This window comes from Caloenas nicobarica, chromosome 8 (assembly GCF_036013445.1).
Source record: "Caloenas nicobarica isolate bCalNic1 chromosome 8, bCalNic1.hap1, whole genome shotgun sequence".
Classification (NCBI taxonomy): Eukaryota; Metazoa; Chordata; class Aves; order Columbiformes; family Columbidae; genus Caloenas; species Caloenas nicobarica.
In genome coordinates, this window is record NC_088252.1 from 20,311,518 (window position 1) to 20,328,519 (window position 17,002).

At 36.3% G+C, this 17,002-nt stretch overlaps 1 protein-coding gene across 4 annotated transcripts in view; it reads left to right on the top strand.

Moving 5' to 3' along the window:
- ATP11B (ATPase phospholipid transporting 11B (putative)) overlaps window positions 1-17,002 on the top strand; it is a 68,522-nt gene that overhangs the window by 37,489 nt on the left and 14,031 nt on the right. For 3 of the 4 annotated variants that reach the window (XR_010606507.1, XM_065639757.1, XM_065639756.1), the window contains exons 21-28: window positions 1,123-1,225; window positions 2,748-2,893; window positions 4,228-4,287; window positions 4,577-4,704; window positions 5,468-5,606; window positions 9,065-9,130; window positions 9,423-9,526; window positions 10,173-10,338. Coding sequence is in view for 3 of the 4 variants with exons in the window: in XM_065639757.1 (XP_065495829.1) it covers window positions 1,123-1,225; window positions 2,748-2,893; window positions 4,228-4,287; window positions 4,577-4,704; window positions 5,468-5,606; window positions 9,065-9,130; window positions 9,423-9,526; window positions 10,173-10,338 (912 nt within the window). In the remaining variant the exon portion in view is untranslated. Of the gene's footprint in view, window positions 1-1,122; window positions 1,226-2,747; window positions 2,894-4,227; window positions 4,288-4,576; window positions 4,705-5,467; window positions 5,607-9,064; window positions 9,131-9,422; window positions 9,527-10,172; window positions 10,339-14,192; window positions 14,279-17,002 lie in introns of all 4 variants that reach the window. The other variant, XM_065639758.1, reaches the window with a different exon arrangement.

A 17,002-nucleotide genomic window follows, 5' to 3' on the forward strand; every position in this document is an offset into this window, starting at 1 on the left:
GCTGAAATTTTTGCCGTCCTGTCTCTTTCAGGTGTACTTATTTGTCTATGTTGTGTCCTTATTTTGTCATTTAATTTGATTTATAATGTGCCAGATTTGGCAGAGAGCAACCAATAGTGCTTTCCTTAATTCTTATCCTATCCAGCAGATAATCTCCATTATTTCCTGTGTTTTGTCATGAAGTACAGTAAAACCTAATTTTGATGGCAGTGACTTTCTGATTTTAAATGCTGGAGTATATAAATCCCTGAGACAAATGCCAGTACAACATGGGAAGGGGGAGTGGGGAAGTCTGGCCTTGCATTTGACTTTCTGCTGTAGGCGCCCTTTTTGTGAGGTTTATTCCAAGGTTGACCTGGGACTCAGCTTAATATTTCCTGCATCTTTTCCTTCAATTTTAATACTTGCTAGTATATGGCTAGCAGTCTCACTACTTATTTTTGTATATTTTATGGCTTGGAAACCTTTTTAAACACCTATCATGTCAGATCTGTTTCCTTTCTGCAAAGAGATGAATATCACTGCTCTTCTTTTGAGGATTTTACAGCCTTGTATGTAAACAATTATTTTCCTCTTTCTGTAATATTTTCTTTGACTTTTCCAGCTGAGAATACTGATGGGTGATAATGAAGTTGATTTTAAAAGAGACAAACAGCATGTGTGGATCTTCGAGCTAATAAACTATTTTTTCAGATTCTTCTTTTAGGCTGATTAGTTCAATTAATTGAAAATGTGAAGAATCTGGGCATGTCTAGTAAAGGGCATTAAATCTGGATTAATCCCTAAGTAAATTTTTACTTCCAACTTTTACTTGGCTGTTTTATATGATAAAGCACCAAATTAAGAGTTGTAAAAGAACATCTAAATAATAACAGCAAAATAAGATCAAGGCAGGCATAATATTTAAATAAGACTTGTGCTCCAAAGCAAGCAGCTTTTCTAAAGGAGCAATGAATATGTATATGTGATATGCCAAAGATGTTTTTTACCCAAGCCTGCACATTCATAAACATAGTGATTACATTTACAGGTAGGTAACTAAGATACTTGTGAATTAGTGGCATGGTTTGTAAGCAGACTGCCTAATCCGAGGAAATTTCTGCCCTTTTGTTTTTTTTCTAGGTAGTGCGACTGTTAAAAACATCTCCAGAGAAACCTATAACATTAGCGATCGGTGATGGTGCTAATGATGTGAGCATGATACAAGAAGCACATGTTGGCATAGGTAATTTACTTTTGTCAGAAGAGATAAAGGCAAATAAGATGCAAATTTTAGTACAGGATTAGATCATTAATAGTGTTTATAAACAGATAAACTAACGTTTTTGAACCTGTGAATGACAGGGTGTTAATCTGAGTCATCTGTTGTAGCAGATATTTAGTGAAATTTAAAATTTAAGGCTGTTTGCTTTCAGAAGTCTTGAGGTTTATTGTGTAGTCTACCAATAGGCAGAGGTCCTGCTTAATGGTGCCTTAAGAACAGCAAAGATTCTCGGTAACTAGCATCTCAGAAGTAAGCTGCTTCAGCTGTTGCAAGTGGATATCTCTAACTTCAGACGTTGTCAGGTTCTAAGTTTCTGTGTAAACTTGACATTTAAACCTTTCTTTGTGCTAAACTGCCACTGTTTGCACCACATCTGTATGGTTGTAGAAATGCCATTTGTGTTTGTCTTTGAGAAGAAGCCTTTCATTATATCTCTTGAGAGACCATTATTGATTTGCAGCTAAGCTTGGTAGTTTTCTCTGTTTATGTTTCTCTGTTTATATAAGGCCAGGACCTTATGTTTTTTTCTGCTGTGTTATATAACTGAGGGCAAAACAAAACATACACATAAGTGAACTGGTACCCATCACATAGCGTTTTGCTTTTTACTGACTTTATTGGATGGTGTTTGTTACAATAGCAAATGATTAAGGTTCTTGCTTAACGTAGTGGTACATCAGGATATTAATTCTGTCACCCTGTGTGATTAAAAAGGTGTGTTTAATGTTTAGCATGTGAATCGTGTGGCCATGATTTTTAAGACCATGGGTATAGCCTGCTTGAAAAGGTTACAGGCCAATAGCTTTATTCTTTATTCTACATGCTATTTGGTCAACTAACTGAATCCTACTATATTTTTTACAAAAGCAAACATCACTTTTAAGTTTCTGGTTTTCAGGAATCCTGAGCCACTTTTCTCCTGTAAAAGAGCATTTTGTGTTCTCTGTGTATGCTTATCCTAATCTTAATCGTTTTTAGAAATGAGCTTTTGTTCAGCTTCAACAAGCATTGTCAGCCCATCAGATTAAGTAAACTGCTACTATAAGAGCAGCATTTATTTATTCTGCTGTTGAGTATACGTCATATATTATTCCCGGAAAGAAAACCATCTCTGAAGTAAAACATACTCAATAAATTGATAATTGATGATAGATTGATAATGATTTGCTTGGTTTGGGAATTTCGGTTTTGTATGAGTGTTATTATTTCTGTGTCTTCCCATAGATCTCTTCTTAAGCATACCTTACAGAAATAGTATTTTTAAAAATTAGTTTTTCTTTAATTGAATCAGAATCAAATGTTTCCTTTCGCTATAACTGTCAGGAATAATGCCTTCTTTTGGAACTGGAAGTTACTTAAGTCTTTATAATGCTGAAGTGCAGGAAAAGAGGACTGTCGTTTCAGACACATGTTGTTGGGTTTTTGAAACTTTAATTTTTATAATGTTTAACCTGTTTTCTGTTTTGTTTCTCTAATATTACAGGAATCATGGGCAAGGAAGGAAGACAAGCTGTTAGAAACAGTGACTATGCAATAGCACGGTTTAAATTCCTCTCCAAGTTGCTTTTTGTTCATGGGCATTTTTACTATATTAGAATAGCAACCCTTGTACAGTACTTTTTTTATAAGGTAAGTCTTCAAAGAGTGCCAGTGAAGTTCACAGAAAAATGTGTAACCTTTTCCCAGAAAGAAATTTATTTCAGATCTAACAGTTTTGTTTGGAACAGGTTAAATATCTCTGTTCAAACATGTTTTCTGGGCTTTTTTAATATATTTTACAGCCAAATGCAGTAGTTTAACTGTGAAATTGTTCAATACTTCCACCTAGAAATAGGTTTTAAATACCACAATAAGTTTGCCTAGGCTGAGAGACAGACTTGTTTGCGCTCTGAAAGCAGTATTACTAGCTTGAAAGTCTTTAGCAAGATGTAAAAGTATAACCTTTTTTGATTTAATACAAACAAAATCCGTTCGTCTTTCTTAAAAGGAACAAGGAGCACAGGAAGTAGCTGGGAGAGGGAAGGGCCAACGAAGCTATATGGGGATAGAGCATACTCTTTGCCAGCAAGCTCACCTTAAGAAAACTTAAGCCCCAGCCTTGATTTAAGAAGTCCTGAGGTGAAGCACTAGAAGGAAAGGAAGCACCAGGGACCACATTATCTGCAGTACCTCTGGGGGAGCTGTGGGCATGGAGCAGCAGGGCGAGCTCAAGCAAAATGCAAGAGGGAGGAGAGGGGAGATGGGCCTGGGAGCTCAGTCCTCGGCTGGCACGTTTGAAATGCTAATAACATTTTTTCTGTTTTTCTTTCTTTTTTTCTTTTTTTCTTCCATCCTCCTTTTTCCTTCTTTCTTTTTTTTCTTTTTCTTTTTTCTTTTTTTCTTCCTTTCCTTTTTTTTTTTTTTAAACCTGATCATCAGTTTTGATAAGAAGCCAAAATTCACTATGTTACTTGAAATTTATCTGAGATTCTAGCATTGGCCACCAAGCCACTTTTTATGTTGTATTGTTTGCTTTCCTTTAAAGATAACAGCATGGTGTTAAGTTTTGCTTTCTGGTTTTGGTTTCTATTTTGGCTACTGCCATGCAAAAGGTTCACATGAGCAGGGAAAAGACTTTCTTGGATGAAATGTCTAAACTATTTTGCAAAGAAACTTTTAAAAAGAAACTCAGGGGAAAATGGTGGATTTCTCCTCCTTTAATACTACTTGTACTCCCATAATGAGATGTGTTCATCAAGCACGTATAATTAAGTTTATATTTTTCATGCTCATTGTCCCAAAGGACGTACAAAATATGTTTTCAAACAAAGCATATTGCTTCACTTTGCCAAGTATTAATAAAATTCTGAAATGCCTTATGCTCTCCATGAACATTTTTGCCAACTTCTAAGAGTTTTTTTGCTTTCGGGTTTGTGAGGCGTGTACTGAGGATTAACTATTTCCTTAACTTGTTTTTTTTTCAGAATGTGTGCTTTATTACACCACAATTTTTATATCAGTTCTTCTGTTTGTTTTCACAACAAGTAAGTATTGGATGCCTTACATCTTGGTAAATGTGTATGGAACACTCAGGGTAAATAACTAAAAAAATGGGAAAGAACTACACAGGAGCAGCACAGATTTTACACTTACAGCTTCATTTTCTGTATTTGATAGCTTGATGTTACTAGGTGGTTATGTGTATATAGCTTTTTTCCTAACTAGTAAATTCACATGATTAATGATTTTTGCTGCTATTAGTGTGCTAATTTTAATAAATATAAGCTACATTTTCTTTACAAGACTCAAAATATGTTTTGTTTCCGTTTTCAGACGCTCTATGACAGTGTATACCTGACTTTGTACAATATTTGTTTCACTTCCTTGCCCGTCCTTGTGTACAGTCTTTTTGAACAGCATGTGCATCCGCATGTATTACAGAGTAAACCTATGCTCTATCGGTATGTATACTTTACATATATTGTCACAGTAGCACATCATTTAGAACAACAGCGGCGTCTGCAGAAGTCTGAACTTGCTATTCTGCATTCCTACAGTATTTTTATCTGTAATTTATGGAATTTTTAGTAACTATCTTGATGAAGATGAACTGCAGCTACATAGTTTTCAACCTAGAAGTTAATTAATATGAGTATTTTAAGAGGAGGTGAAAACTGCTCAGACACACAAATGAAAAACTAGGACACTGTGTGGTGAGGGGAATCACCACAAAAAATGCTTTACTAAGAGGGGAAGTGAGTTCCTGTAGAATTAGATGTCCTCCCAGTGGTAGCATGTTGCATTGCATACTGCTTTTTGGAGAAAAGAGTATGTTTGTAAAAAAGAGATGTCTCTTAGATGTTTCTCTGTTCCTAAAGGTCTTTTAAGCGGGACAAAGGGCAAGTATTAGGAGATCTGTTTTTTTCTTTCTCTTGCAATTCCACCTCGAGGGAGAAGAATTCTAGTTTGTGCTATTCTGAATTTGACCCACTCGAAACCCTTGCCATTGGTGATCTCTGCATAAAGCATAGGCAAATCGTGAGAGCTCAGAGCTCTTTTTTTGCCCATAACTTATGTATTTTTTTTCAGATGTCAGCATTTGTTAAATGTATCTTGGTGCAGTTGAAAGTTACATTTATTCAAAGCAGTAGCAGTCATGCAATGTCAATAGCTGATAGGTTATATAAAGGCAATCTAAGTCCAAAATCTGTTTCATTTCTGCAGAGACATCAGTAAAAATGCCCATCTGGGGTTTAAACCATTTCTTTACTGGACCGTCTTGGGCTTCTTTCATGCGTTTGTTTTCTTTTATGGCTCGTATCTTCTAATGGGAGAAGACACTTCTCTGCTGGGAAATGGCCAGGTACAATATCATAAGAATTATTCTGCCACTATATTTTAGGTCATATTTCCTTTTTTTTTTTTTTTTTAATCCTCTTGTGTCAGAAAAATCCTAAGATTTTCTTATTTTTATGAACAATATAATTACCAAAGAGAGCACACACAAATATTGGCAAATCGTCAAGAGTAACATTTCTTAGTATGGAAACTGTGACATGTTGTCAGAAAGCATATGTCCATGAAGAACATGTCTTTCAAGATAATAAGTGTATTATGGTTGTCTTTAACTCTGTATGCTGTTTTTGTCAAAATCATATGTTGTAACTTCAGTAAATGGGCATCTGTGTTGACCCATTCAAAACTCATTTGGAATTGGACTTAATTACAGTGTCAAACAATGGCTTCTCTTTAGTATCTCTTATAAAATCAGGCTTAAATCTGAAAGTTGCCAAAAGTCTTAAAGTTTCTCCTGAAAATCTATTATTTTAATTACTCTGAATTTTTAAAAATTAAGTGCGGCAAGCTGCTTTTAAAATTATACTTTTAATTCAGTAAATGTTTTTTAAGACAGTAACTTAATGAAATAAACACTAATTTGACACTTTCTGTTTTAAAGATGTGAAAGTTAACAGGAAAAATCATGTAGAAAAAGCTCTAAAGCTTAGATAAAACCATTGCAAGTCAGCTTCCTGATTTTCCCCACTTCTGAGTGAGTTAACCCGATTTAGAACTATTAGATACTGATTTTTTTCCTTTCATAAAACTGTTATGGGTAGCGATGCACAAATACGTTTACTTCTCCCACTAAGGCATTCTTACTACTGACATGAAGCGCTGACTGATTCTCCTGTGGTGCTTGGTAGGGTTGCAAGTTCTGGCCCAAGATACGAAAATAGCATCAAGCTGTATTCACAGTGCTCGCCTGATGATAAGGAGTGGGCATGAGCTCGGGAAGTTTAGCCAAAAAAAGGGTTTTCATAGAACGATGTACAGAGAATGGCTAGAGTTGTCTTGAGTGACCAAAATCGGAGAGCGTGTGAATGGGTGGTTGGCATCCCCACGGAGAAAGGAGCAATGAAGGGGGAGCAGGGGGACCTGTTTCATCATGAGAAGTTTGATAAGAATGTTAAAATAGTTGTGCTTTGGACTCAAATGTCTCTTACCACTGAGGTATGAGTTTGTCCTCTCTGATCATTTGTTATAAGCTGTGTGACTTTGAAGTTCTTGTGAACTGGTGAAGGACCTTTAGTAGTCTTCTGACGAAGGAATTTTACATTATGAATCCGTGCCTTTCTGTGCATCTGTCTCAGTTGTCAAAGCACCTCTCTTCAAAATTGCTTAGTAAACATCCCCAGGGCAGGAACAGAATTTTTTCATTGTATTTAGTAACAAATGTTTAGTTTGGAGAACAGATTGATTTCTATATGTCTAGACCAGTGTGTTAATGTAGACTTTATGGAGAAGGTTCTCTTAATGGTTTCTTGTATCAACTAACCTCAAGATTTTTAAAATATATTTAGTGAATGAGCATACTGGAAATAAATCTTTCAGATGCCCTTTGGCTTCTTGTGTTTTCTCTGATGTGACTTTAAAAAGCCTTAGATTTTATTTGGAGTTACTCTCTACCTCTCTGTGTTTGCTAAAAGACGGTTATTGGAAGTGGTAGAACTGTGTGTTGCGGTGAAATATCTGCGGAGCATAAATTATGTTGCAAATTTAATGTGTGCTTGAAGAAGCCGAAGTTAAGGGCAAGAGAAACTCGTGTACTGCCGAGCTGCTTTTTTGCAAGAAGTCCTCAGGAGGTGATCACTGTGTGCACATGTGCGGTACAGGGTAGTGCTGGTGCAAGGCCTCATATTTTCACTCCAGGTTCTCAGTTTGGAGCAAAGCAGAAGAGATTGTAAATAATTCGTTAATGCTGGTGGTTTGTTAGGCTTACCTTGACACATTGTGCGACAACTTGATCTTCTAGTTCTTTTTTCTCCCCCCTTTTCCATGCTGTGCATGTCGTCAGATATTGAAACCTAACAGGCAAATGGTAAGAGCTTAGAAAAAGAGGAGATACAAAATATTGTATCTGTTGCTTCACAGGGTTAAAGGATGCAGCATCCACAGTGTAAATGTGTTCAAAAATAAAATGGTGGCAAGAACCTGTTCACATTTTGCATTGTAGCTCTGTGACCATTGAGAGCAGCGTTAGCAAAGACACTTTCTTTCACAGGTCACTCAGGAGCAGGAGTCTAATTTTCCTTTAAGATTATCATTGCAGCAGTTACCAGCAAGCATGTTGCTTGTTAAACATCATCGTCGCTGTGAAAAGTAAATAGAAGGCTTCAGAAAACGTGCTACAACAAAGATCTTTAAAATTATCAGTAAATCCAGACTCATGGCTGCTTCAATTCTGTACCTTATGTAAAGATGATAAAAGCAGTTGTGAGATCTATCATCAGGCTGTTGGGATTTTATTTTTGTCAGAGCTCTGTAACAAGAACTACAACTGTGCGAATCCCAGTTCCGTGCCGCTGCGCTGTACTAACAAATCAGCTCTGGGGTGACTTTGATTGCCTGTCTGCATGCGGCACCTTCCTCCTTGCTTGCTTAGTTTCATAACGGTAAATACGGAGTTGAGGGTTTGGTCATTGTGCAGTGTGTCAGTGGCAAAACCAGCTCCGAAACGGCAATGTCTTTGGATTCAGCACCCTGACTGCTCACAAGAGCAGAGCCGTTGGACGTGGTGTAGAATGGCAGTGTGTCCGAGTAGCATGTGTGTAGATAGGTTACAAACTCAGCATCCCTGCTTCATTGTCAGAGCTGAGATTTTATTGTTGTAGAACTTGTTCAGAGTTTTGATAGTTGAATATACATGGGCAAGATAACACAAAAGTGACAGATAACAGCATTTTAGAAGCGAAGCCTAATATCGTGTTTACCAGCCTTGAAACAAAGTGTCTTTTCCTTAGAATTTTCTTTGAAAAATACAACGGCACCATTATTTTTGAATTGCAGAATTGTGCTTGGGGTAAAAAGTGAACTTTCAAGTGATGCTGCATGTCGAAAATTATCTGGAGATGTTTAAACTCAAAGTGTTATGTTAAAGTGAATACCTTCCACACAGTATTTACTTTCTACTGGATGCTTATACTTAATTGATAACATTGATATCTTCATTTTCCTATCATTTCATGTTACTGTTGTGGACTTTCTTCATACTTCATGTAGCCTTCGTGGTGATTTGTTTTGAACCAAGAAGAAAGATGACTTGTGGGTTGTTAATTTTGCTCTTAGCGTAAGCTGTATTTTTTTCTGGTAGTTTATGTTGTATCTCCTTCTTTTTGACAATGATGAGTTGTCACAAGCTTATGTCCACAGACTTGTTTCATTAGTGTGGCTGACTTGAGAAGAATCGAACTTACCACGAATGCTCTTAACTGATTTTTTTTTTTTTTTCCCCCCATGATTTCTGCCTTGCTGTTTTCTTAGATGTTTGGAAACTGGACGTTTGGTACTTTGGTCTTCACAGTTATGGTTATAACTGTTACAATGAAGGTATGATATTGTACTTACTCCTTGTGTTTGGATATATAGGCAGATGTGTAACCGAACAACAATTTTCAATTTATTCAAAAGTTATACAGAAGTAATTGATTCCTGAGCATTCCAGATAGGTGATTTTTATGTTTGATTTTGGTGATGGTGAAAATTGTTTTTTGTAGTTTTGTGTGTTACAACAACATTTAGTGTTTAAGTGGGAAGTTAATAAGTATGTTCAGACCAGTATTTATCATTTTCTGTGAAGTGGGGGGAAAAAGGAAGTTCATTGAAGTTATCTTTGTTTTAGATGGCACTAGAAACGCACTTCTGGACATGGATAAACCATTTTGTTACTTGGGGATCCATTGTATTTTATTTCATATTCTCCTTGTTTTACGGGGGAATTATCTGGTGAGTGATCCTTTTTTTTTTCTCCATAGCACATAGGATAGATGAAACTGTGAAAAAACACTGAAGTATTGTGTTCTACCATCTTGCTCTGAATTTTGTGACAGGTGTTGGAAAATTAATTTTAAACCTATAGTGGCCACTGACTTTTTGGTGATTCTTTTAGAAACTTGAGCAATGCTGCTAAGTTGTCCTGTGCTCAAGGACAGTCACTACTTGTCTCTGACAGCCTATGACTACAAAGGCATTTTTGTTTTATAAATTAGAAAGATTGCCTAAGGTGCTATCTAATAGGTAAATGTCTGCAACAGGAGTGAAGACACTGAGGTTTGAATCAGTAAAGCGATAATATTTTTTGCTTATATTTTGGGGTCCTGGAGGGATAGGGTGGTGATAGAATTCCTGCAACACTATGTAAAACTAAACCAGAATGTTTCCCTCCGAAGTTCAGTGCCCTCCTTCCCCAGAGTTTCTTTTTGGGTCAAGTCCAACAGTTTGCTGGTAGTCTTCATGGGCACCATGGGGTTGTAACGCTGCATCCGGAGAGACTTATGCTTGATGTAAAACAAGATACACTTGAGCCTGCCTGTGCTGTACTTTTGTTTCTAGTAGTTACTTTTAGTAATTGCCGCTTCTTTTAACTTTTCAGGCCATTTTTACATACCCAGGACATGTACTTTGTATTTGTTCAACTGTTGTCAAGTGGTTCTGCTTGGTTTGCCATAATCCTCATAGTAGTTGCTTGTTTGTTTATTGATGTTGTGAAGAAAGTGCTGTACAGACATCTACAACCAACAAGTACTGAAAAAGCTCAGGTAATGTTATGTTTTTGTATCCAACTTGATCAATAGTTAAGAACGTTTGTTAAAATCTGTCTTGTAAACTAATTACTTTCCTGCGCTGTTTAATTATCCTCTTACATTACTGTCATGTTTAATGCATAAAAGTGTTCTCATTTCAAAAGATAGATAATTGTTAATTTAAAATTAGAAAAATGAGGACACCATTTTACAAAGAAATAACATTTATGTTTAAGTAACTGATATTAACAATAGTAGAATTATTTATAAAGGGGTCACTCGGTCTTCTGCATCTCAGCTTGCAACTGTATGAGAGGATCATACTACACATTTTTGTACTGCTTTTTGTCTAGGTACTAGAAGCTCTCTTTCCAACTGTCATTGGCACTGAATAGTTCTTAAAATGTGATGAAGGCAAAAAATCTTTAAATTACTTTAGTAAGATTTGTTTTAATTACTGTTTCTTAAATCTTGATCATATCACATGCTGTATATTTGATTGTTGATTATGTAATTAAAGGTAATTACCCATGTGGCATTTTCACGAATTCACAGAAGAGGTCTGAAGATATGCTGTGATAATAGAATCCCCCTTTTGCCTGACACAGGTTATAAAAACTCCTTAAAATCATTCTGTTGAAATTAGCCTGTCTTCTAGGTAAATATCTCAACTATGATTGAGTTTTTTCTTCTTTTTAGTGACAGTTACAGAGAAGTCATCCTGACCCACTCTTCTAATAGTTACTGTCTCTGGTTTAAGTTTTCAGCGTTTTATCTTATATTTCTGCTAAACCGAAAAGCCTTCTATTAACAGGGTTTTTTATTCACGGTTAGGTTTGTGATCAAGTTAATTTTCTCACTGATAAGTAGATTGGACTTGCATCTTTTGTCAAAAAGGTTATTTTCCCGTCTTTCAATCATTCTTGTGTTTCTCCTGTAGTGTTCACCATTCCTCGACCTCATCTGAATTTTGAATTTCACCATTGGGCACAATATTCCACCACAGCATATATCAGTGCCAAGTATAGAAATAACAAATCCCTCAGCTGTATTCAGTTCACAAAATAATAGACACCAGTAGCCTGTTATCTTCTGCATCTTTTTCTCATCTGCAAGTGATTCTGTTGGTTTCTTCCAGGCCATTGATGAGAGGTCAAGTAGCATAGGGACAAAAAAAAAAAAAAACAAACCGCAAAAGTGAATGAAGAATCCAGTTGACAAAGATATCCCATATACAGTTATGTTCTGCAACCTGTTAGCAATTTTTAGTCTGTTTGTGTGCCATATTGATTTTGCAGTGTCCTGGCTGCTTAATCTAAATTACACTGAACTATGTGCCACACAGAACTCTGAACTGCGTTACATCTCTGTTGTTACCTTTAGCATCCAGCCTTGTAATTACTTTGATGTAAGTGCACATTGACTTACTTAAATTATATTACCCTTCTAACGTGTTTAAAACAAACGAACAAACATGTGAGACATTCTCTTAATTTGCCTAGGATCAACATCACGCTGACAAAGCTATTGCTTACCATAATATCCCTTTAGTCTCTTTTCTGCAATATTAGCTGCTTTTTCCAGTCTTGAAATTGAGTAGCTAGAAGCCAAGGTAAATATTGACTTTCAGAAACTGTTCAACTAGACCAGGTAAGACTCTTGATTGCATCTTATTGCATTCTTTGGATTAAAGGGTCTTGATTCATGAAAAATTCTATAGGTAATGGTATTTACATTTTTCCCCTTCAAAAACTAGTGGCAATATTTATCAAACAATTCCCTTTCCTTCCTTCCTGTACATCACCTGTTTCTGTTCAGCAGTGTATCAGTGGTGTTGTTGAGGTTTCTCATGTTGAATTAAAAACCAAAAAGCCTACATCATTTTTCCTCTAGCTTTATCCATATACTTCTTGTTGCATTCTCTTGCTTTCTGAATCAATTCTAAAGAATGTCCAAGTTCAGTTTGTTTCCATTACAGTTATGTCATCAAGGACGCAGTCGGACTTCTTATTTTTGAGAAGGAATCTTGGTGAATGTCTTAACACCTTTCCTGTGACTATAGCTCGATTCATAGCCATGGGGATTTTGCATTATGGATCTCTATTAGACTTTTGTTTTTCCCCTTATTCCTATTCGACTTTGCCATTTGACAGTGTCAGCATTCATTAGGGTCCATGTTTACCAAAAAACCGTCTTCTGAAAACACTTAATTCCTGATACTGCAAAGTTGAGGTACCTAAAATCTGATTTGACCAGAAATGCTTCAGCAGCCATTCAGTGGTTTCTCTGTGTGAAATCATAGTTTAAAATATGTTTGCAAAAAGGAGGCACCTGTTCGTTCCTTTCTTGAGGTTTAATCTGTTGACAGACAGTCAGCCCCACGGAATTGCATCTGTTCTTGTAGTGAGGAAGTATAGACGTAAGTGAAGATGAACAGATGACCAACTTTGCACGTTTATTGTCAAGAAGTGACAGGGCGCTTCTTTCATGATTATAACTCATTAGATTTGTTTAAAATTTCTAGTAAATATTTTTCTTTTGGTTTCAAAGCAGAGGAGAGCACTCTGACTTTCAGATAGAATGAGTTTGGAGAATTTCTTTGTTCTCAGTGCTAAGGAATTTTCTATGGAAGTCATCAAAAGAGTGAATATGGATCTTTGTATATTCTCATTTTAAATGTGTTTTTTAAAGTGTAGGTGCACCCTCTGTATAACTAAATATTTTTAATTATTAGTTTTTAATTGTATAACTAAATCAATGTATTTGCGTATTGGGAAAAGAAAAAGTTTAGTTTTTATCAAGGCAAGATAAATTATTACATGAACTGATCACTGAGTTTTTAAATCACAGCTATTTAAGTTATTTGTTTCTGTCTGCCATCACTTAAATTCTAAAACATTCCCTGGAACAGTGAGCAAAACACAGTTTCTCATCTCAAAATGCTTGCCCCTGTTGTTTTAATTTTTCAGAAACAAAGAGCATGCCAGTCGCGCAAGTTACCTGATATAGTGCTCTGAATTCACGGTATCTGCAGTCATCTGCCTTACTCTGCTTAGTATATACGGAACTTGATTTTATATCTGTTGAGTTTTTTGTTTGTTTGTTTGTTTTTTAGTATAACGTCATAGCATCAACAGTCAGTCTGTCTCGGATCAGTTAGGTGTTACATGTAACTGGTATGGGAGAGAAGCTCTTGAGAAATACTGCTAAAGATAAGCTTTTAAATGTAAATATTGTTCTGTTACAACAACTTAAAAATAACGTCTGTTCCATTTTGGGAACTCAGTATATTAAAAATTTGGCAGGCAAGCATGAGTTGACTTTTATAGAGGGCTGAATTTGGTTAACTTTACCTTCCTTAATGCACTTAGGATGTGTAATTTTTTTTTTTTTTTTTTCTGTGTTCCAAGGTTTTTTTGCTGGCCTTAAAAAAATCTATCTTGTTATGTTTGACTTAGGTCTATTGCCCTGAAGTAGCTTCTGGGTAATTTCTGACTATTAAGTCTGTTACAGAATCATATAGGAGGAAACGGACAGTAAGGTAAATCTGAAGCGAAATGTAAATCTTTGGGTAAATATAAATCACAGCACTGTTGAGGGGAGAAGGTAATACTGAATAAAGGTGTCTGGTAAAGTAGAGATGTAGAAGTGTATAGGTCTTTTTTCTCAGTGTGTAAGCTAAGGTACGCTTAAGGATGGTCCTACCAAAGACAAACTGACTGAGCTGTCCTGAAGGTACCAGGCGTGTGTTCTGTATATGATGTGTATTCCACTGAAATAACAATGTCTTGTCCTGTGTCTTTCTCTTAGAAAATGACTGCTGCTATTTACTGACATGTATGTTCCATCCCTTCTCTGTCCAATTGTAGATGTACTCCAACAGAGTTGCTTTAAGTGACGAGTTCATCGCACTGCAGCCATTGTCCAGGGCAAGGAATCAGCTGAGCAAAATTAGGTAGAGTAGGAGGGACAGTTCCTCATCAACTCTTATGCATGCTGAAGGTGAACTAACCAGTGCTGAGAGAGATGGGAAGAGGCATGAACGTTAGTGGGTTGAGAGGGCAATACCTCTAGTGCAGATACATTCGGTTTGGTTATTTCCTGGCTTTGCTCTGTGTTTTTGAGCCAAATGCTTCTCCTAAGTAGCATGTGTTGGACGTGCTTTTTTTTCAGGAAAAAACATCCCTAGCATGATGCTCAACTTTCAGAATACAGATCTAGCTCTTTTTTGCATCCATTTTAAAATAATCACAGTTTCTAGCATGGTTATAATGCTTTTAATTTCTTTGTGATCAAAATTAACAGTGCTTTTTGCATGTTGGATAATTTCGGCTTCATAAGGCCATGACAGGAAGGTCCATGTATTTCAGGCAGCAATTTCTTGCGAGTTGTTTGCCAATTTTAATTTGCTTTCACTCGTGTTAAAAGAGCAGAAAATGTTTTAAGTTTGGGTGCGTACCTATACTTGTGTGGCTAAGCCTTTTTGTGTTTGTTTTGTGCATCTATAAAGTGAGTGTTGTTTGTTTTCAATGTGTATAGATACATAGTCCTAAACGCATTTGGCTACAAAGTCCTAGAAAATTATTCAAAAAAAAATCAAAGCATACATGTGTCTATGTAGGTGAACTGTTACGATTCCGAATCACTTGAAATGCACCGAGTTCAGTACATGAAATGCTGTCAAATGCCGATTCTCTTTTGTAAAGCTAAAACATTCATATGCACCAATAATGTCTCAACCTGTTTGATGTTTTAACCCACCTTTATCTACTTCTATATTCTATAACAAGAATTAATGCAAAGAACTGTTTCCTTTTAAATATTTTTAAGATGACTGTGTTGCTTAAAAATGTGCAAATAGGTGCTAGGAGAACCAGCCAACCAAGATGTTTGGGACTTTATTGCCGTTTGTTTAACTGAAGGAAAGTGGGAGACAGGAGGCTGACATGGTAAATCATAAGCAGAGAATTGTTAGTGGTTAATGGAAACAGGTCTTTTAAAGGGGGGCAGTAGGGAAGAAAAGCTTTGTATTTCCCCTGAGAGTGTACTACACCTTTGCAAGGCAAATTGGAAGGGCTGTTGAGTTTAGCTGTTAGTTGTCCCACTGCGAAACATAGCAGCTTATATTTCCAAACACCCCTCAGAGGTAGTGGTGGGGTGGTTTTGTTTTGTTTTTAAATTCAGCGCGTAACTAGCTTTAAAACAGGCAAAGTGCTTTATACCTCTTGAATTTCAGTAAACTTACCAACACATTGGGGAGATTTCTCTGCAAAAACTTTTACAAGTTAGCTTTTAAAATTCTTGGTTTATCAGTGTCATGTAAGTAAGTTACCTTTTTAAAACTTTGGATAAATATATTTCCACTAAACCTCTGTTTTCTCACTGAATTATTAAAGTGAATTACATGGTGCATCGTATCTACACCAAAGGTTTTGTAACAAAAGATTCTCTTAAACTTTCCAAAACTGAACATGTTTTAAGAATTATGTCACTGGGTGGTAAAAGAAAAATAAAGCTGCCTAGGAATGCAGCACTGTAGTTATTAAAATGCTAAAAGCAGGAGAATGTTTGTTAACTCGAAGTCATTTTCTTCATATTACACTTTGGGAAGGGGTTGAAAAAAAATGTTAAATCTGTTTTGTCCATGAGGAACAAATGTTTATGCAAATCCAATTCTCTTGTATGTCAGAATTTTTACACTGGAGTATCTAATAGCGAGGTACCTGAAAGGCAAGCGCTGAGTGCCTTGTACTGTGCAAGTGAAGTTGTAAAGTGCAACAAGAAACAAGCATTCGGGTTTCTCTAGTTCTTTATTTGTAGTCTTTGGACGAAGTTTTGAACCTATCCTGTGGATCCTTACTTAAAACAGTAAAAAGGAAAATAAGTTAATAGATGGAAACTACTCACTTCGTTATACTAAACAAAAACTAATTTGGAGATAAGACCATGGGTTTGTTTAGTTTCTGTAGTGTCCAGGGCAGCTGTTTTCCAAAAGCAGTAGAGCAGAGAAAGAGCAGAAAACTGTAGGAACATGGAACAAAATGGCTGCTTGGTGAATGTAGCTGTAAGCAGCTAATTCTGCCACACCTCATTTGTACGTGCGCACCCATCCTGTGTGACTGCAGAATGCATGTAGATTGGAGAACAGACCTTGGCAGTTTTTTGTTGTTCATTAAATATGTATTAAAACCCTCAAAATCAGTATAGCACCAGGTTAAACTGAGTTATGCCTTGTTCTGCAAATGTGCTTACTGTACTAGTGATGTACAAAAGCAGAATACCTTTTCGAATGCAAATTAAAAGACAAATATGACGCTGTAATCAATTTTTATGTCTACAGGCTTTACAGTGTGCAGAAAATGTTCAAACTTATATTAAGTACATTTGTGATATACAGTTAAGAGCTTTGAGATGAGTCTTTTAAGTGTCCATGTGATTCCTGTAAGTCAGAGGTGCAGTCTTATGTGTGCCTGTCCCACTCGTGCCTCTGATCCTCACTGTGACTTTTGTAACTTGGGATGAAGATGAAATCACGCAGCACAGGTCAAGTCTGGGCTTCGTGCTTAACTGGAGACTGGCTTGAGTACTTCTTCTTTCCTCTGTCTCTCCTGCGCTTGAAACACATGAATTATATATCTTAGGGTACTAACTGGGCCCCATTGCATCTCATTTCAGGTTT